This window comes from Canis lupus, chromosome X (assembly GCF_003254725.2).
Source record: "Canis lupus dingo isolate Sandy chromosome X, ASM325472v2, whole genome shotgun sequence".
Classification (NCBI taxonomy): domain Eukaryota; kingdom Metazoa; phylum Chordata; class Mammalia; order Carnivora; family Canidae; genus Canis; species Canis lupus.
Genome location: NC_064281.1, coordinates 123735130 through 123756994, shown reverse-complemented (window position 1 = coordinate 123756994; position 21865 = coordinate 123735130). Strand labels below are relative to the sequence as shown.

At 42.7% G+C, this 21865-nt stretch overlaps 1 protein-coding gene and 1 pseudogene across 3 annotated transcripts in view; both read left to right on the top strand.

Annotated features, from left to right (window-relative positions):
• F8 (coagulation factor VIII) overlaps positions 1-21865 on the top strand; it is a 151345-nt gene that overhangs the window by 10859 nt on the left and 118621 nt on the right. For all 3 annotated transcript variants that reach the window (XM_049107307.1, XM_049107306.1, XM_025460528.3), the window contains 2 exons: positions 14640-14761; positions 17734-17856. In XM_049107307.1, the coding sequence (XP_048963264.1) occupies positions 14758-14761; positions 17734-17856 (127 nt within the window). In that variant the 5' untranslated portion in view covers positions 14640-14757. The remainder of the gene's footprint in view (positions 1-14639; positions 14762-17733; positions 17857-21865) is intronic.
• LOC112668325 (thiamin pyrophosphokinase 1-like) lies at positions 9301-11882 on the top strand (annotated as a pseudogene).

Sequence of the window (21865 nt, the reverse complement as noted above, 5' to 3'; positions counted from 1 at the left end):
AGTATTTTATAGAGAATTTTTGTATCCCTGTTGATCAGTGATATTGGTTTGTTGTTCTCCTTTTCAGTGGAGTCTTTATCTGGTTTGGTATCAGGATGATAGAATGAATTTGCAAGTTTTCCTTCCTTTTCTGTTTTTTTTGGAATACTTTGAGAAGAATAGGTATTAACTCTTCTTTAAATGTTTGGAAGAATTCCCCTGTGAAGCCATATGGCCCTGGACTTTCGTTTGTTGGGAGATTTTTGATGACTGATTTACTTTCTTTGCTGGTTATCAATCTGTTCAAGTTTTTTATTTTTTTTCCTGTTTCAGTTTGGTAGTTTACATGTTTCTAGGAATTTATGCATTTCTTCTAGGTTGTCCAATTTATTGGCATATAGTTTTCAATAATATACTCTTAGACTTATTTGTATTTCTGTGGTGTGTGATTTCTCCTCTCTTATTTGTGATTGATTTTATTTATTTGGGTCCTTCCTGTTGTCTTTTTGATAAGTCTGGCTAGAGGTTTATCAGTTGTATTAATATTTTCAAAGAACCAGCTTCATTTAGGAGCTTGAATTTTGATTGCATTTTTATTTGCTTGTTAAGTTATTTTTTTAATATTTGGATCAACTTTGAGTACCATAATAGTTTCTTATTGCTGTGTAACAAATCACCTCCAATTTTACAGCTTGCCACAGCACCAATTTATTATCTTATACTTTTAGTGCCTCAGAAGCCAGGTGGGCTGTACTGGGCTCCTCTACTCAGGGTCACACAGGACCAAAATCAAGTTGTTGATAGGGCTACCATCGTGACTGGAATTCAGTTCCTTCTCAGAAGTTCCATGTAGGGCCCTTCATCTTCATGCTAGGAAGAGTGCATCAGGTCTCTCTCATGCTTTTAATTTGTGTGACTTTTCCTGCCTTCCTGTTCCACTTTTAAGAACCTTTATGATTATACGGGGTGTGTTTAGATTTGGGATAATCTCTGCCTTTCAAGACCAGCTGATTAGCAACCTTAATTCCATCTGCAAAATTTTTTTGTCCTGTGACATAACATTTTCATGGGCACTACACCAAAGGGGAAAGGTCAAGAGAAGCAAAATTTTGCCTACCACGGGTATAATTTACATATAATGAAACACACTGAATTTTTAGAAGATTTTATGTATTTGTTCATGAGAGAGAGAGAGAGGCAGAGACACAGGCAGAGGGAGAAGTAGGCTCCCTGCAGGGAGGCTGATGTGGGATTCTATCCCAGGACTCTGGGGTCACGCCCTGAGCCAAAGGCAGACGCTCAACCGCTGAGCCACCCAGACGTCCCAGAAACACACAGATTTTTAATGTGAAGTTTGATAGGTTTTGACAAATGCATACAAATTACATCAGCACCACCTTAATCAACACGTAGAACATTTACATCAATCATTCTGCCAGTTTTCAGTGAGTCTCCCTACCCTGACCTGGCCCCTGGCAACAAGCTGGATTCATTTTCTACTTTTTAAGACTTTTACATCATTAGAATTATACAGTATGCACTCTTCAGTGTCTGGCTTTTTATCTTTACCATCATGATTTAGAAATTCATCCAGATGGTTGCGCAAAGTAGCTTTAGTCCTCGATTGTTGATTATTGCTCCATTATGGGAATATATCACAATTTGTGTATCTACTGCCGCGTGGACCTTTGGATTGTTTCCAGTTTGGGGGCTAATATAAAGAAACTTGCAATGAGCATTCCTATACAAGCTTTTGTGTGAACATCTGTTTTCATTTATCTTAGTTGAATATCTAGGGATGAAATTATTTGATTATATGGTAAATGCGTATTTAACTATAAGAACTGCCAACAGATTTCTAGAATGGTTGTACCATTTTATATTCTCACCAATAACAGATGAGAGTGCCAGTTGCCACACATCCTGGACAATACTTCATGTTGCCAGTATTTAGGTTTAGTCACTTTAATGACTGTGTGGCGGTATCTCACTGTATGTTTAATTTGCATTTCTGTGATGACTAAAGATTCTGAGCATCTTTGCATGTATAATTGGCTGTTCCCGTATTTCCTTTGATAAAATGTCTGTTCAGAGCTTTGGCCCATTTAAATTTTTTTTGAATTTTTTTATTGGAGTTCAATTTGCCAACATATAGCATAACACCCAGTGCTTATCCCATCAAGTGCCCCCCTCAGTGCCCGTCACCCAGTCACCCCCACCCCCTGCCTACCTCCCTTTCTACCACCCCTTGTTCGTTTCCCAGAGTTAGGAGTCTCTCATGTTCTGTCTCCCTCTCTGATATTTCCCACTCATTTTCTCTCCTTTCCCCTTTATTCTCTTTCACAATTTTTTATATTCCCCAAATGAATGAGACCATATAATGTGTGTCCTTCTCCGATTGACTTATTTCACTCAGCATAATACCCTCCAGTTCCATCCACGTCAAAGCAAATGGTGGGTATTTGTTGTTTCTAATGGCTGAGGAATATTCCATTGTAGGGTTATTTGTCTTGTTATTTTTGAGGCTTGAGAATTCTGTATATATTCTGGATCTGTTTTCAGATGTACTTGTTTCAAATATTTTGTCCCAGCACAAAGTTTTTCATTTTGATGAAGTCCAATTTATCTGGTTTTTTTCCTTTGGTTGCTTGTGCTTTTGAGTCATATCTAAGAAACTATTGCCAAATCCAGGGTTACACAGAATCATACCCATATTTGCCCCCAAGAGTTTTATACTATTAGCTCTTACATTTAGTTTTTTAATACACTGGATTAATTTTTGTGTGTCATTTGAGGAATGGATTAAAATTCCTTCTGTAGTCTATATAGCCTGCAGTTGTGCAGTGTTAATGACCCTAAGGTACAGGCCCATATGGTCAGTAGCCTGATATCTGACTGAACAAGTAGCCACTTATCTATTAATGGTGGTCTTGTTAAAAATTATTAAAAGATAATTATTCTTAATGCATTGTATTTTGTATTGTAGGTTTCATTTAGCATGCAGCTTGAGGTATAGTGAATAACACTATAAAATTGAATTTAATGGAGAAGATTTATTATCTAGTTCTCTGTTGTGCAGGCAGTCACGTATATTTTTACCAGGAAAAAGTTGATACGGTTTTTATTTTGATGATACCATTTTATAGTCTAGATTATTTTGATACTGATTAATGGGATACACTGACTCTGGACACATCCTGACCAACTCTGCCAAGTTTTGAAATAAACATCTGGGGAAATTCAGTTTTATATTATCTGTTCCTGCAGCTGCTCAACTTCTTCTAAGCAAAGGTCAGGGAATATAATAGGTTTTCCGATTCATTTTAGATAAAATGTGAAAGAACAGTTCATGTGAAGGACATTGCTGCCAAATATATTTGGCAAGACTTATATATCAAATCCCAAGGGAAATGCACAAACAAATCCCACAGAAATTAGGAAGGAGTAAAGCCCATGAACTGGAACATTTTGTCACTTATTGTGCAGATTACCCTGAAACTGACAGAGGTACATACATCACGTGTTTCTGAACCCGAAATAATTCTGAAACTATTTACTGTAATAGAAAATGTCCTCTATATGCTCATCCCGGAACTGAATCACATACCTGGATGGTGCTAATGCTCTTAGGCATGTCCCTTTGAATAGAGTCTCCTACTATGGACCATGTCCCACTAGAATAGAGCCTTGGCGTTCTGTTTCTCTGTCTCACAACTTTCTTTTATTTATTTATTTTTACCTGTTTCCTTAGAGGGAGAAAAAATTATTTCTGTGTGCTCTTGATCCTGTTCCCTGTGTGCTCTTCCAAGGTCTTGTTATAGTAAACGTTTTCTGTGTCTTACATTCTCATTTTAGCCAGAAGTATTAAAGTGGAAGCACTGTGCTGGTGGACCTCAAAATACCTATCTGTTGACATGGGTCTCAGTTTTGTTAGAAACTGGTGGAAGCTTTGGAGAAACTGGATGGAGTAGACTCTGCAGAACCAGGGACACAAAAACGGAATAAAGGACGACGAGATTAGTGTTGAAGGACATAATTGTTAAAGTGGGCAGGAGATAGGACAAATAGGGTGTACAGAGGGGTGCACTTGATGGTATGCGCACCCCATGATATAGTTAAATGACTGAAAGCCACATAGGTCTACAGCCATGGAAGTTTTAGGGATGGTTAAAATTAGAGCATATTTAAATATGAATTAATATTATTGGGTTGAGATCCCGGGAAATGGACTCAGGGAGCTCAGGGGCTGCAGCGAGCCCTGCGAGTTGCCCCAGTGGGGCCACCGTGGCCGGGCTCTTGTGTCTCCATCCCGGTCCCTTAAGCACCAGGCCGTACTGGGAGGCCCAGCGGCTCCTGGGGGGCGTGGCCTGCCCTGGGAAGGGGCGTGGCCTGTCCTGGGAAGGGGCGTGGCCGGCCCTGGGAGGGGGCGCGGACTCAGGGAGCTCAGGGGCTGCAGCGAGCACTGCGAGTTGCCCCAGTGGGGCCGCGGTGGCCAGGCTCTTGTGTCTCCATCCGGATCCCTTAAGCGTGGCCCTCCTGGGAGCAGCCCTGCGGCTCCTGGGGCGGGGGCGTGGCCTGCCCTGGGAAGGGGCGTGGCTGGCCCTGGGAGGGGGCGCGGACTCAGGGAGCTCAGGGGCTGCAGCGAGCACTGCGAGTTGCCCCAGTGGGGCCGCGGTGGCCAGGCTGTTGTGTCTCCATTTGGATCCCTTAAGCGTGGCCCTTCTGGGAGCAGCCGTGCGGCTCCTGGGGAGGGGGCGTGGCCGGCCCTGGGAAGGGGCGTGGCCGGCCCGGGCAGGAGGCGGGGTCAGGGTTTGCGTGCCCGCGGTGCTGGAGCGAGAGCGCGGCCAGGCGGTGGCTCGCTCGCAGAACCATCCCATTTCCGTCCCCACCTCGACCTCCGCGCACTCACCTGCCTTGTCCTCACGCGGATGGGGCGCGGGCAGGTTCCCAGGGGGGCGACGGGCGGCCTTTGCGTGGGCCACATCTGTGCCCGCCCTGTGTGTGACAGCACCTGAGGGCGCCCCTTCTGGCCCGCGTCCCTTTCGTATGACCATTACCGAGTCGCCCCCCAGTTTCTAATTCACTGCGTTTTTGCCGTGGGGACCCTGCACACTGCTTAGCTCATAGCTGTAGGGAGGGGCGCGGAGGGTCACAGCAGAGTGCATGGGTTGAGCCGCTTTGGTTCCTAAACCCACGTGTTCGTGGGGACACAGAACCATCTTCGCACCAGTGCACATAGCGCCCCCCGGAAGTTGGCCCTCAGTCCTTACAGGGCCCCGTGGAGCTTCACGTTGGAGCCTCAGCTGTGCTTTAGGAAGTTACTTCACTCTTCTCTCTGGCAGCGGCTGGTTGCGCGGCACGTGGTAAAGCCAATGGATGCCGAGGTCATGGTGTCCCTTCTAGGATGGGAAGGGGTCCAAGGCAGTCAACTTACTGTGGACCAGCTGGCTGGTCTCCCTGATGGACGGCGCAGTTTGTGCCCGCAGGCTTGCTTCCTGCTGGTGGCAGGCTGGACTTTCAGGGACAACACTGGGTAGATGAGCCTTAGCAAGAACCCATGCTTTTGGATCTATGCACAAATTCTCTCGCTGCCACCATCGCTGCTTACGTCACATTTTGCCAGCAGTGGGGTGGCCCGTGCAGAGCCTGGCTGACATTAATTGCCAGTCGTTTGTCCACGGTCGATGCTGTCAGGTGGCATTAACATATGATGGGAGGATTTTTCTATTTTGTGCCCACTCATGAATACCTCTTTACCCCAGATATCCTTGTCCCTGATATTCCAATCCTGTTCCTTCTAGGCCTCTGGCTACACAACCAAACCTTTGCTAATATCCATTAGTCTGCACATATTTGAACCTTGGGCCATTTCTCTTTCTACACAAAGTTCACAATCCGTAGCATTGCCCTTGCACCTGCATAGCAAACTGCCCCACCTGTAAATAAAGCTCACGCTTCTTCCTCTGCTAGCAGCTAGTAATCAGGGATTACTTCCTTGGGTGGTTTTTATTTTTTTATTTTTTTAATTTATTTTTTATTGGAGTTCAATTTGCCGACATATAGCATAACACCCAGTGCTCATCCCATCAAGCGCCCCCCTCAGTGCCCGTCACCCAGTCACCCCCACCCCCCGCCCACCTCCCCTTCCACCACCCCTAGTTCGTTTCCCAGAGTTCCGAGTCTCTCATGTTCTGTCTCCCTTTCTGATATTTCTTTGGGTGGTTTTTATAGCTTCTTAAGCACACAAGTGGGAAAAAAAAAAGGGATGTCTGCTTTTCTCTCTTTGGGCATGGGTGTGGGTGTGCGCATGTGTGCACGCACACGCAGGAATTGGTTGGGGGGAGTTTATTGGTGCTTCTTCAGTATCTGAATAGATTACTACTTGAGGAATTGTGACACACCAGGGGCTGAGTTTTGGTCTCTGTTGCTGTCCAGGTGGACACCCACAGTAGCAGTAGCTAGATGGGCCTCGGTGACTCTGGGACGTTACCCCCACGCACCGCCTGTGCTGCAGCTGCTCCATTCCAATGTCCGTGTTGGCAGGATTGTATTACAGGGCTGAGGCTGGTGACATCAGCTGGCGAACTCATTCTGTCTACTTGCTTGTTTGGTGCCTTTAATGTAGTGGATGCTCTCCACTTTCTCAGTCTTCCGTGCTCTTCCTTTCTTTATGTAGGTCTGAGTTTTGACCTGTATTAATTCCCTTCTGTCTGAAAAGTTTGTTATGATATTTCTCATGAGGCAGCTCAACTGGCAACAGATTCCCTCAATTCTTGTTTGTCTAGAGTCGTTATTTCTCCTTCACTGTTGAAGAATGATCTTACAGGGTAGAGAGCTCTAGGTTGATTGTTGTTGTTGTTGTTTTTTTTACCATCAACACTTTAAATATGGAACACTCTCCTCTCTTCTCACTTGCGTGATTTCTGAGAACTTGTGTGTGATTCTTTGTTCCTCATTAGGTGAGATATTTTCCCTGTGGTTTCTTTCAAGATGTTGTATTTATCTTTGATTTTCTGAAATTTGAATATGGTATGCCTGGAAAGAGTTTTCTGGGGGGGACATTTGCCCTGCTTGGTGTTCTCTGAGCTTCCTAGGTCTATGTTGTGGTGTATGACATTAGTTTGGGGAAATTCTCATTATTGCTTCGGATATTACTTCTGTTCCTTTCTCTTTCTTCTGCTATTCCCACTGTGTTTATGCTACGACCTTTAGAGTTGTCCCACGGTGCTCGGATATTCTGATTCTGGTTTTTCTCCCTTTCTTTTTTTCTCTTTGCTTCTATTGTCATATTTTCAAGCCAGAGATTCTTTCCTTACTGTATCCAAGCTACTAATGACTCTACCAAAGGAACTCTTGGGGCACCTGGGTGGCTCAGTTGCTTAAGCGTCTGACTTTTAATTTCACCTCAGGTCATGATCTCAGGGTTGTGAGATCGAACCTCTACCCTCCCTCCAACTTGTGCTCTTTTTCTCTCTCTCTCTATCTCAAGTTAAGTAATCTTTTTAAGGGATATTTTATTTATTTATTCATGAGAGACACAGAGAGAGAAGCAGAGACTCAGGCAGATGGAGAAGCAGGCACCATGCAGGGAGCCCGGTGCAGGACTCGATCCCAGGACCCCAGGATCACGCCCTGAGCCAAAGACACCCAACCACTGAGCCACCCAGGTGACCTGATAAATAAAATCTTTATGAAATATTTTAAAAGATTAATATCCAAAATACAGGTTTCCTCCACTATCTGAAAGCTTGCTTTACAATACTTTGCTTTTACAAAAGACCTACTTTACTACCTGTTTTTACTAACTAATAAAATCTGAAGAGGGGGGATTCCTGGGTGGCGCAGCGGTTTGGCGCCTGCCTTTGGCCCAGGGCGCAATCCTGGAGACCCGGGATCGAGTCCCGCGTTGGGCTCCCGGTGCATGGAGCCTGCTTCTCCCTCTGCCTGTGTCTCTGCCTCTCTCTCTCTCTCTCTCTCTCTCTGTGACTATCATAAAAAAAAAATCTGAAGAGGTTTGTACCTTTTACAGAATGGTGATATTGGTTGTTTGTTTAATGCCAGTACATCTTACAAAAGGTTTCATAGGCATGTTCTATTTTTGGAGAACTTCTTAAAACTCAACAAGAACAAGGGTGGCTCAGTCAGTGGAACATGTGACTCTTGGTCTCAGAGTGGTGAGTTCAAGACCCATTTTGGGTATAGAGATCACTTAAAAAAATAAAATCTTTTTTTTAAAGATTTTATTTAGTTATTCATGAGAGACACAGAGAGAGGGGCAGAGACACAGGCAAAGGGAGAAGCAGGCTCCGTGCAGGGAGCCAGATGTGGGACTCCATCCCAGGACTCCAGGATCTCACCCTGAGCCGGAGGCAGATGCTCAACCACTGAGCCACCCAAGCATCCCTAAAAATAAAATCTTAAAAAGAAAAACTAAACAAGAAAGCAAACAAGTTTTTTTTTTTAAAGTAAACAACTTAATTCAAGAATGGACAAAACGGACATGAATAGACATTTCTCCAAAGACTGTATACCAATGGCCAAGAAGCACTTGAAAAGATGTTCGAAATCACCTGGGGAAATTCAAATCAAAACTACAAAGAGACGTGATCTCTCACCCATTAAGATGGCTGTTAGATAAACAAACAAACAAACAAACAAAAAACAGAAAATAAGTGTTGGTGAGGTTGTGGAGAAATTGGTACACTTCTGCACTGTTCCTGGGACTGAAAAATGGTGCAGCCACTGTGAAAAACAGAATGATGACTCCTAAAAACTTTTTTGAAAATTACCATATAATCCATCAATTCCATTTCTGGGTATATACTCAAAATAATTGAAAGCAGGATCTTGAAGAGATATTTGTGTCCCTATGTTCACAGCAGCATTATTCTCAATAGCTAAAACATGGAAGCAACCCAAGCGTCTATGTATGGGTAAATGGATAAGCAGCATGTGATCTATTCATACAGTGGAGTATTTTTCAACCTTAAAAAGGAAGAGAATTCTGACACCTGCTACAATGTGGATCAATTTTTTTTAAAGATTTTATTTATTTATTCATGAGAGACGCAGAGAGAGAGAAGCAGAGACATAGGCAGAGAGAGAGGCAGGCCCCATGCAGGGAGCCCAACGCGGGACTCAATCCCAGGACTCCAGGACCACACCGTGGGCCAAAGACAGGCACCAAACCGCTGAGCCATCCAGGGATTCCCAATGTGGATCAATCTTAAGGACATTTAGCCAGTCACAAAAAGTCAAAGACTCTACAATTCCATTTATATGAGGTACTTAGTCAAAATCATAACAACAGAAAGTAGAATGATGGTTTCAGAGGTGAGGAGAGTGGAGAATGAGAAGTTATTGTTCAATGGATATTGAGTTATGGAGGCAGACAGTGGTGGTGGTTGCACAACAATATTAATGTACTTAGTACTACTGGACTATATACTTAAAAATGAGTAAATTTTATGTTTTATGTGTTTTACCACAATTTTAAAAATGAAAAATACCGGTAGATCACTGATCTTCCTATTTTGCAGTCTTTACCACTTTCAGATTGCATTTTCATTTCTACCTCAGCATTCCCACTAAAGGCTTTATAAGAAAAAGCCCAGCAGCCCAGGTGGCTCAGCGGTTTAGCGCCGCCTTCAGCCCAGGGTGTGATCCTGGAGACCCGGGATGGAGTCCCATGTCGGGCTCCCTGCATGGAGCCTGCTCCTCCCTCTGCCTGTGTCTCTGCCTCTCTCAATCTTTCTCTCTCTCTCTCTCTCTCTCAATCTCTCTCTCTGATGAATAAATAAATAAAATCTTTTTTAAAAAAGAAAAAGCAAAATTTCTTATGGGAATGAATAATTTTCTGGTGTTGCTGCTCTTTGAAAGAAACACTGAGATTTTTGTGATTTCAGCATTTGGTTGAGAAAAAGAATAGGTAAGTAACAAACGTCAGACACCTTGTTATTGATTTCACATCTCAGTAGTTCCAGGTATGGTGTGGCTTCTGCTCCAAGCATGCTAATACCCACAATCAGAAACTGCCTCTCCTTCCCCCCACTTTTATCCTTACTGTCGTTATTTGTGACAAGGGGGAGTGTCTTATTGGTCATGTTTGGGGTTCCTTCTTCAGTGGTCCCCAATACCAAATATATCCACCGTTTATCTGTTTCGTCTTTCATCTCTTACAATTTCTTGCTTTTCAAAAGCCCCTGAGGGTGAACAAGATGTAAGAAACAACACCTGCTCCACCACCTGCCACGGTTGGCCAGTAGTCCGATAAGGAGCATGCCTTTATCCTGTTGGAACCCGTGCTTCCCACCAAGAAACTGAAACACTGCCCTGTGGCTCTGAATCAGCCTCTGGACAAAGGTCTTTGTCATCTTAGGAGCAAAGCTCTTTTAAGAGCCTGTGCTGATGCAGATGCCAACCAGCTATATGATATAACAAAGAGGGAGAGCTTTTTGCCTGAATTCACAAGTAGAGACTTGGATTCTGTTAGGCCTAAAGTGAAAGAATACTATTATTCTTAAGGGATGCGAGATTATTTCAACTCCATACTGACTTGACCAAGTGCTTTGAACTGCTCCAAGAAAAAAAAGACAGAAGAAAAAGATCTATAGGTAGATATGATTATGACCTTGGGAGGTCTTGATGGCCATTTTGACCAGATTATGGCATCTGTGAGCACTGTGTTATAAGCTACCTGCATCGCTTCTGTGCCAATTATAATGATCCAGGAAGGATCTCTCATCTACCTGCTACAACCAGGAAAGCACAAACTGCATGTAGATACTGGAATGGAAGGTGATTGGCGTGGCCTCATTCCCGTTGGGCAGCCTTGCAATCATGTTATGACAACAGGCATAAAGTAAGACCTCACAAATAATGTACTTGGGTTTGGAACGCTTGTTAATATTTCCAATGCCTATTATGGAGCTGGTGTTGTTACCATGGAAACCATTCCTCTGGACCATGGCCATCAAAATGTAAGCCAGCAACTGGCATCCAGAGCTGTGCCTCTGATTTACCTAATTTGCCACTGACTTATTACTCAACAATAACAGTTCACCTTGCTTCACAGAAATTTCAACCTCCAAATAGGAAGCCCAGGAGTTTTAAATATGTGAATTTTAGATAATCCATGTAACACAAATGACAGATCTCAATTTTACAGTGAGGGAGAAAAAACCGTATTTGTTAAGAAAGTTAATAAGCTCCACTACATTCAATTAGAATCATTCCACTATAAAATAAAATTCAGTACTGATTATTGTTAGGTTATTAATCAATCAATCAATCAATATATCCTAGAAAATTTTAAGTTTTGAAGCTGAGAAAGTTCTCTGTTAGTGGTCCTTGGTGTCCACCACAAAAACGTTCTTCTGCCCATCTTTAAATGCTTACACCAAAGGCTGCTTCTGAGTGTCTATCAATGCTAGATTCCTCTGTGTAATATAGAAAAAAATCCTTTCAGATTGGGATGTTAGGGCTGTACTATTTCACTCTGGCCTTATTACTGTGTTTGGTTTTATCTTTTAAAAATAGATCAGGAATCATCTATCTAATCGTTAAACTTGAAAACAGGCAGTTATGTGAGCTATGGGTGAACAGAAAAATGGCACAAAAGGTAGATGACAACTCATGGAGCCCTACCGACACATTCACCCCCAGCCCAGCTCTGCGGTGAGCGCACTAGGCTTCAGTGGGGACACAAATGAAAACTGCCCTCGTTGTAGTTACAACCAAGACTGAAAATGTTATGCAGAGGACATTCACTCGTGAAAACTGAATTGTTTCTGACATTCCTCAGACTGAAAAAGCGTTGGTTCGCAGACCCCATGTTTATGGAGGACCAGGAAATGAGTTTGACACCGAGTACTAAGGATCTGAGTGCTCACTTTCAGACCTGAGTGCCTGTCCCTATGCAGCCATTCAGTCAAATCCCCTGAACCTTGTCCTTGGCCAGAAACTGGAAGGGGCTGGCTGGGTGGTGCGTGAGCTTCTTTCCCACCCTCCCGATTTTAGACCCTGACACCAGGCAGAGAATGACAGGGTTACTGACTCAGCAATTCAGACCACCTGGGCCACCGAAATGCATTCACCTCTCTTTTATAATGAGGCTCTCTTCTCTCTCCTTACCGTTTTCTATCTACCAAACCAAACGTTGGCATACAAACTATGATGTAAGGAGAACCCACCCATTGTGTTTTATGTATACACATCCCCATTTTGTTATAAGGGACCAGCAGCTCTTTCCTTCATGGTGCTACAACAACAAAGCAAAAATCGGATTCTAAGTGGAGAATGAAAGGTAGATCAGCTGAACTAGTACACAGTTGTGAAAAGTTCACCATGAGAGGTCATTTTTAACTATTACGCAAATATATATGATTGAAATCTGATGTCGAATACAAATAGTTATCAAGACAAAAGAAACAACACCTGGTCCATATCTAACTGTATATCTTTAGAATCCTCTCCTTTTCCATATTCGTTTCTAGTATGTATGTTGTGATGGCACAGTGGCATGTAGTATATGGTTTATTTTTTAAAAAAATTATATTTATTTATTCATGAGAGACACACACACACACAGAGGCAGAGACACAGGCAGAGGGAGAAGCAGGCTCCATCCCATGCGGGGAGCCTGACGTGGGACTCGATCCCGGGTCTCCAGGACCACACCCGGGACTGAAACTGGCGCTAAGCCACTGAGCCACCCGGGCTGCCCATACATGGTTTATAAATGAGTGAATATGCATCTGCAGGGAGTGAGTGCTCAATTTTTTTTGAGTGATTGAGGTTTGGATACCAGGATCTGCACATGAAAGATTCCTTCTAGGGCAGCAGTCTTGATTTCTCCACATGAATCTTCATTCCCCAAATGTCCGTGCCTCGTGGCTATACTTCTTTGGCTTGCTGAAACAATACCAGTTGGTAAAAATCTGGGAAGTGAAGAGAGTTAGATAACCAGAAGCATAAGTCAGGAAGAGAGGCTCTCTATGGCATATAGAAAACTGCAGAACTATGCTATGCATGCAAAAATGAGTGGCAGTAGCCACCTCCAACCACTTTGTATTTTTTACCAATTCACCTAGAGCCTTCTTCACTAGGATTCATATTGGTCCTCTTGATTATTCAATTGAGACTGGGCCCCAGAACATGAGAACCTAACTTCTCAGGTAGAGAGAGAGAGCAAAAGGTCGGGAACCAGTCTTCACCTAAAAGAGTTTTAATAACTGAAGCAAAGAATAACATTTTGGGAACATTTATATAATCAATCATAAAATTTCTGATTCAATAGCTAATCTGAATCTGAGTATCTGACTAAAGACAAAAATGAGCATGAATGGAGGGTTGACCCTAAATTACAGCTCCTACTAGCATCAGAAGATCAATGTACATAGTCTTCATTGGCAGGTTATTTTATTTGTGATATTCCTGGTATCTATAAGAGGGGAAGTATAATTTTAGGACACACTGACAAAATTTGAATACAAGTTACTTAGATAAAGCTACAGTCTGGGGGGCGCCTGGGGGTGCTCAGCAGTTGAGTGTCTGCCTTCAGCTCAGGTGTGACCCTGGGGTCCTGGGATCCAGTCCTACATTGGGCCCCCCACAGGGAGCCTGCTTCTCCCTCTGCCTGTGTCTCTGCCTCTCGCTCTGTGTCTCTCATGAGTAAATAAATACAATCTTTAAATAAATAAAAGTTACAGTCTGGGGCACCTGGGTGGCTTCTGCCCAAATCATAATCCCAGCGCTCTGTGATCAAGCCTTGAGTCGGGCTCGAGAGTGGGGAGTCTGCTTCTCCCTCTCCACCCCTCTGCTCACTTGTGTGTATGCGCACACACACACACACACACTCTCTTTCTCAAATAAATAAATAAAGATTTTTAAAAAATAAAGTCACAGTCTGTTATAGACATGAAATTGGAGGATCTTGTAGTTATTGCTTTGGCAAAAGATGCAGTGTAAGGGTACCAGTTTTATGATTTATTATATGGTATCTAATGTACCAGATGACTTTTGAAAACAGTGTTTTGGTGTGATGTATGTTAGGGATTCTCTTAGCTCAGGCTGCTACAACAAAATACCACAGGCTATGTGGCTTGTGAACAACAGACATGTATTTGTCACAGCTCTGGAGGCTGGAACTCCAAGATTAAGGTGCCAGTAGATTTGGTGCCTGGTGAGGGTCTGTTCCTTGTTCATAGATGGCCATCCTTTCACTGTGAGTTTGCATTGTGGAAGAGGTGTTAGATGTCTCTGGGGTCTCTCTTATAAGGTCACCAGTCCCGTTCTCTGCACATATAAACATTCAGTCTGTAGCAGGGATTTATATACAATTTCCAATTTAGCTTGTTAATAGAAGAGGAATGGGATGGAAGCTTTACTTCTAGCTGCTTTTCAAAGTGGGTTCAAAAAGTGTTCACAAAAGGGCAGCCCGGGTGGCTCAGCGCTTTAGCACCGCCTTCAGCCCGGGGCCTGATCCTGGGGACCCTGAATGGATTCCCTTGTTGGGCTCCCTGCGTGGGGCCTGCTTCTCTTTTTGCCTGTGTCTCTGTCTCTGTCTCTGTCTCTCTCTCTCTGTGTGTCTCATGAATAAATAAAATCTTTTAAAAAAAAGGGTTCACCAAAATAAATGACTTTTTCCTTTTTTCACACAGCTTTTCTTCCAGGGTGCCAGGATCTTTGCCACTCACCACGTCAGTCACGTACAGAAAGACTGTGTTTGTAGAGTTTACAGATGACCTTTTCAACATTGCCAAGCCCAGGCCACCGTGGATGGGTAATATAAACAATATTGACTGTTTATTATGCAACTGAGTAACTGATGTCCTAGCAAGGATCCCCTAGTCTTGGGGCTGCAGTTGAAGAGGGCCATCGGGGAAATACGGTGACTGCATAGTCTCAGTCTCTGTGCAGGCTCTCCTCCTCTGCTGTTCTCTAGATGGTAGAGTGCTCTGGGTCTTGGAGCTGGGTTTGTTTTATCTTTTCTTTACCTTCAATCACTAGCTGATCTTATCCAGTCTCACAATTTTAGGACATCTCTATGCCAGTGACTCCCAAATTGATATCTTCAGTTCAGACTGCTTACTTGATAAGTCCACTTAGATGTCAAATAAGCATGTAACAAGATATCAAGATGAGACATCTACTTTGAAATTATTTCTGAAAATTAGAGGTAACAAATACCCCCAAATTCTAAAGAGATATTGTGAGTACCTGGCTGGCTCAGTAGGTAGGGCATGTGGCTCTTGATCTTGGGGTTGTGAGTTTGAGCTCCACAGTGCTTGTACAGATTATTTTTAAAAAACTTTAAAAGGTCAGTTTTACCCAGTTTAAAATCTCGGACTAATGAAAAGGAAGTAAACGTTATTGAGATGGAAACAAACCATAAGAGACTCTTAACAATAGAGAACAAATGGAGAGTAGATGGAATGAAGTGGGTGGGGGATGGCTAGATGGGTGATGGGTGATTGGTATTAAGAAGAACATATGTTATGATGAGCACTGGGTATTGTATGTAAGTGAGAAATCACTGAATTCTACTCCTGAAACCAGTATATCCATGTATGGAGGGAAAGAGAGAGGGAAAGAGTATTCCAAGCAGGTTCCACACCCGCCACAAAGCCTGATGCAGGGCTTGATATCATGACCCTGAGATCCATGACCTGAGCTGAAATCAAGAGAAGCATGCTTAACTGACTAAGCCACCCAGGTGCCCCTATTCCTGAAACCAATATTGCACTGTATGTTAACTAACTGGAATTTAATTAAGATTTGAAGAAAAAAGAGAGATGTCAGTCCTCGTATGCAGGACTTACTCAGGGACTTGTTCAGGTGATGGTCCAAAATTGATCTGCAACCTTTAGCCCATCATGCGCCTCAAGCGTGAATAAACTGTGGGAACTTATGAAATCATTTAGGTTTGAGGATTTCTTTGTAAACCATTTTTGGTAATTTGTATGTTCCCACCCCACAGTGGGTGGGAGGCTTCACCCTCATGTCAAACTGTAGTGATGGAGGCTTTAGGAGAACCACTTAGAAGACTTGACATAAGACCTGTGGAGCTCCTAAGACTCTGACTATTTCCTGCTTTTTATCTGGAAAACTTTCAAGGCTAGAGTCTTGGGGGAACTTCGCCTGATGGCATAATAAGGGGAGTGGGTTATAGCTGTAGTTAACTGCACTGCTACTGTTAGCTGTGAGATGAGGAAGGTCATAGGACAAGATTTGTCTCAAAAAGACGCTGCCTGAGAGGTCTTCCTGCCAGGACTAGGTGACCCCAATAGCAAAAATCTCTGTGATTATATCGCCAGAAGCCGAAACTGAGAAGAGATATACAAGTGACAGCTGCAGAGGGCATGATTAGGAAGGAGAGTCTCCAAAGAACTCATATAAGTTCCCTAAGAAAGAAAGAGATCAAATTTTGGCGTATCCCATAACCAGGGGCTAGCAAAGCCACGTTTCACTGTTCTTTCCAAAATAGATTTTGTCATCATGCCTCTTTTTCCACCTCTGTCCTTTTCTCACTAGCTCCAAGCTCAGAGGGTCAAGCGGTAAAGTGAGTGGGGAAGGAGGATTAGGGGAGGAAGATGAGAAATCTGGAGGAGGGAGAGACCCTGAAATTGTGGGAGATATCAAATGTTTGATATTAGGCCAGACTAGTATCACTGGATTGATACAAAACTGCTAATATGTGAAGGTTACTGGAAAAAATTTGGGATCGATCAAAATGCAAGAGGGGAAACTCCACATAACACAGGTAAAAACTATGAAAACTAAGTCTCTTTCATGTTTTCGTCCAATTGAATCCACTTCATTCAATAAATCACTTGTAGGCATCTTATACTTAATATGTCTATGAGTCAGAAATCTTGATTTTCCTCTTAATTTTCTGCATCATGGCCTGACTACTACCCAGTTGTATAAACCCAAACCACAGGAGCCATCCCTGGCTGCTCTCATTCTTTTCCTATCTCTAACATTCAATCCATCAGCAAGTCTTGTTGACACTTCATCCAAAACAAGTCCCAAGTCTGCTTGTTTCTTGCAAATTCTAAATTCATCCAAACTCCTGTGGCCTACAAAGTCCTACATGTTATATTCCCTGCCTGCCTTTATAACCTTATTTCCTATTACTCCCCTACTCATTCACATGTTGCTCAACTATATCAAGATTATTCCTATCTCAGGACTTTTCCATTTGTTTTATCTGCTGTGAATGTCAATCTACTAGATATTTGCAAACTGGCTTCTTTTCTTAGTCAGATGTCTGCTCAAATGCCACTTCCTCAAAGATGCGCTTCCTAACCACTATATTAAAAGGATTGTCTCAAAAAAATAAAAATTTTAAAAAATAAAAGGATTGTCTCCTGCTTCATCATTTTTAGCACGCCACTATCTTCTATAGCATTTACAACGAATATTTCTCGTTTCTTTATGTGCTTAATGACATCCTCCAGAATGTGATTTCCATGACCTATCTTGTTCAGTACTGCATCTCCAGTGCCTGGGACAGTTCCTAGAATCTAGAAGGAACTCAACTATTAGTTGAATGAATGAACGCATTGAAGGAATTGCTAGAAATTGATCCTCAGTACAACGAATGACGCTGAGCTGGTGATAGCAGTTTATGCATTTATTCATTCGATTACTACTCTTTATCAATAATCACAGGGGCATGTTTTTCCACTGTGACTTTGGTCATCACCTTCATAAAAGCAGTGACCTTTGGGGGGCATCTCATTCTTGCAGGCCTGCTGGGTCCTACCATCCAGGCTGAGGTTTATGACACAGTGGTCATTGTCCTTAAGAACATGGCTTCTCATCCTGTCAGCCTTCACGCTGTTGGTGTATCCTATTGGAAAGCTTCTGAAGGTGAGTCAAATGCCCTCCCGTTGTCCTGTCATCTCAGGGATAAAGGAGTATTGAATTCAAGGTCTTACAGCTAGTGAATGCTAGAGTCAGGATTCGAAGCTAGGCCCATTTCGGGAAATCAGGAAGATTGTCATTTTAGTCTAAGCCCTAAAGTTGAATTTGGTTCCTATTCTCCCTTGAGGAGCCAGGCTACGGATCCTCACCATTCCACCTCATCTGCCTTCCAATGGCCAGAAAACATCCTAGGGAGAAGCAAGGCTCATGGTATAGAAGTGAAATGGATTTCATCGTCTTTCCTTAGATTCTGACTTTCCAGATACTTCCTCTCCTTCCCCTCCCCCCAGTTTCTAAATATGCATGCCATCATGTGATAAGAGCCACCTACCAGAGCACCAACTGACTTCCTGAAAATGAACAACCACTTTACCTAACTTCTCTCTAACCTCCACAATGCAGGAAGGGAGTGAAGGGGATGCCACAGTTGAGTCGTACTCATTAGACCAGGGCAGACCTGAGTTAGGGGAAAATGAATGGTAGGGGCAGGTGATATAAGGGAAAAGTCATCCCCAGTTCTGCCTGGAGCCTGCCAGGCTATTCCCATGAGGGTTATCCACTCGCGAGCTTCCAGAATGAATCTAGGAGCATTTTAAAGAGGCCAGGGTTCCCACAATTCTGCAGCTGAGGGCTAGGGCTGAGCATAGACATGACTCTTTTGCATCTTAAGCCTGGTAAGGTCTAGGACAACTGGCAAATCTCTCATGTGTGCATCCACAGCAGGTCTGCCCAGGAACAACACAGCTAGGCAACGGCCTAAAATCCATGTGACTTGTGGTCTAGTCAGAAGCCTATATATTTATATGTTGTGATCCACATGCTCCTGGCCTTACAGTAGCCTGGGAGCCCCAGGATGTCAGTTAAATCTGTGACGATGTTGAGTGTCATTTCCTAGGTTTGCCGACCTTTCTGATACCTGTTATAAAATATCAGTTGAGGCATTGAGGTGCTTTTCCTGTTGAAAAAAAATGAGTTGTTTATCTTTTTCTTACTACTTAGTAGAAGTACTTTATTCTTAATATGCATCCTTTGACAGATGTAAATATTCGCATATCTTCTTCCAGTCTATGCCTTGAATTTTCACCCTCTCACTAATTTTTTTGGTAAATAAAAATTATCAAAGTCAATCAAGCACACAAGTTCAGCAGTTAATGAAACACAAAATATTATCACTTTTTTTTATGTTGAACTTTGTGACCTGTTTGACATATTTGCCAATTCGAAAATCATGAAGACTTTCTTCCATCTTTTCTTCCAGAAGTTTTATTATTTTACCTTTTGTATTTAGGTCTATGATCCATCTCAAACTTATTTTTGTATATGTTTTCCCTATAACAATTTTTAAAGTAATCTATATGCCCACTGTGGGGCTTGAACTCATGAGTTGCATGCTCTACCAACTGAGCCAGTCAGGTGCCCCTCCCCATAGCATTTTTAAACAGTTTTATTAAGGTATAACTTATATACCACAAAATTTGCTCATTTAAAGTAATTTGACAGCAAGTACAACAAAAGCATATGCATATGCTTACATAAGCAAAGGAAACCATCGCCAAAATAAAAAGGCAACATAATGAAGGGGAGAAGATATTTGCAAATGATATATCCAATAAAGGGTTAATATTCAAAATATATAAAGAATTCTCACAAGTCAATATCAAAGAAAACAAACCATCCAATAAAAAAATGAACAGAAGACATGAGGAGCCATTTTTCCAAAGAAGACATCCAGATGGCCAGCAGACACATGAAAAGATGCTCAACATCACTCACCACCAGGGAAAGGCAAATCAAAACCACAATGAGTTATCACCTTATACTGGTGAGAATGGCTAGTATCAAAAAAAATAGATAACAAGTGTTGGTGAGGATGTGGAGCAAAAGGAACCCTTGTGTACTGTTGGTGGGAATGTAAATTGGTATAGCCACTGTGGAAGACATTATGGATGTGACTCCAAAATTAAAAATAGAACTACTATATGATCTGGCAATTCCACTTCTCAGTATTTATCCAAAGAAAATGAAAACACTAATTTGAAAACATCTATGCTCCCCTGTGTTCATTACAGCATTATTTACAATAGTCCAGATATGGAAGCAACACAAGCAAACCAAGTGTGTGTGTGTGTGTGTGTGTGTGTGTGTGTGTGTGTGTGGAGAGAGAGAGAGAGAGAGAATGGAATGTTACTTAGTCATAAAAAAGAATGAGGGCAGCCCAGGTGGCTCAGTGGTTTAGCGCTGCCTTCGGCCCAGGGCCTGATCCTGGAAACCCAGGATCGAGTCTCACGTCAGGCTCCCTGTGTGGAGCCTGCTTTTCCCTCTGCCTCTCTCTCTCTGTGTCTCTCATGAATAAAGAAATAAAATCTTTAAAAAAAATGAATGAAATTTTCCCATTCCCAACATGAATGGACCTACCTAGAGGGTATCATGCTAAGTGAAATAAGTCAGACAGTGAGAGACCAATACTGTATGATTTTTATTTATGTGCAAAATCTATTTTTTTAAGATTTATTTATTTTAGAGGGTGGGAGGGGCAGAGGGAGGAGGAGAGAGAGAACCTCAAGCAGACTCCCTGCTGAGTGTGTTGCCAGATATGGGGCTTGATCCTATGATCCTGAGCCCAAACCAAGAGTTTGGATGCTTAATTGACTGCACCACCCAGGTGCCCCTCACTTTGCCAAATCTTTTTTTTTTTTTTTTTTTTTTAGATCTTTAAGCGTCTAGCATGTGAATCTTTTTTTTAAATTTATTTTTTATTGGTGTTCAATTTACTAACATACAGAATAACCCCCAGTGCCCGTCACCCATTCACTCCCACCCCCCGCCCTCCTCCCCTTCTACCACCCCTAGTTCGTTTCCCAGAGTTAGCAGTCTTTACGTTCTGTCTCCCTTTCTGATATTTCCCACACATTTCTTCTCTCTTCCCTTATATTCCCTTTCACTATTATTTATATTCCCCAAATGAATGAGGACATATAATGTTTGTCCTTCTCCGACTGACTTACTTCACTCAGCATAATACCCTCCAGTTCCATCCACGTTGAAGCAAATGGTGGGTATTTGTCATTTCTAATAGCTGAGTAATATTCCATTGTATACATAGACCACATCTTCTTTATCCATTCATCTTTCGTTGGACACCGAGGCTTCACTTTGCCAAATCTTAACGTGTGGAGGTTTGTAAGTGCTTTGACCAATAGTGTATGATGGAAGTGATGCCATGTGACTCATAAAAGAACATGCTGCTTCTTCATTTGTGGGAACATCTACTCTTGGAGACCTGAAATGCCATGTAGGAAGCCTGACTCCCCGAGGTCCCCAAGTATAAGTACCCGGAATCCAGCATCCATATCATCCCTATCCAGCTATAAGATATGTGAGTGAGAAACCTTCCAGACGATTCCAGCCCTCAGCTGTTTGTGTCATGACAGCTGATGTCCTAGATATCTTGAAGCAGAGAAGCCCTCTTGCCCGTGCTCTGTCTGAATTCCTGACCCACAGAATCAGGGTAATACAGTGGTGGTTGTTTCACACACTACATTTGGGGTGCTTATGTTTGCAGACTTCTCAACAGGAAGCTCTGTGATTTACTTCTCTTTTCCTTGTGTATCTCAAGCCCAAAAGCACTTGACAAAACTTTGACTGACTCAAGGGGTAATTACAAAATGACTTCCTTTCAGAAGTGGCTTTTTGTTGATTCAGTATACTCCTTAGGAAAGCTTCCATGGAAGTGGCACTTTGAAATCAGACAGATAGACTCCCTGAGCTCTCAAATGTTATGGCAGTGCTGTTCTTCTTGTAATAGAAAGGTCAGATAAGACTGATGGAGGAAAAAAAAAAAAGACTGATGGAGGCAGAGATCTTCCAAAAGTAATATACGTTAGTGTGTAGTAAACTCTAAGGGCTTTGCACAATGCTTTCTTCCAGGCATCACGTACTTTACCTGGTCTTCACA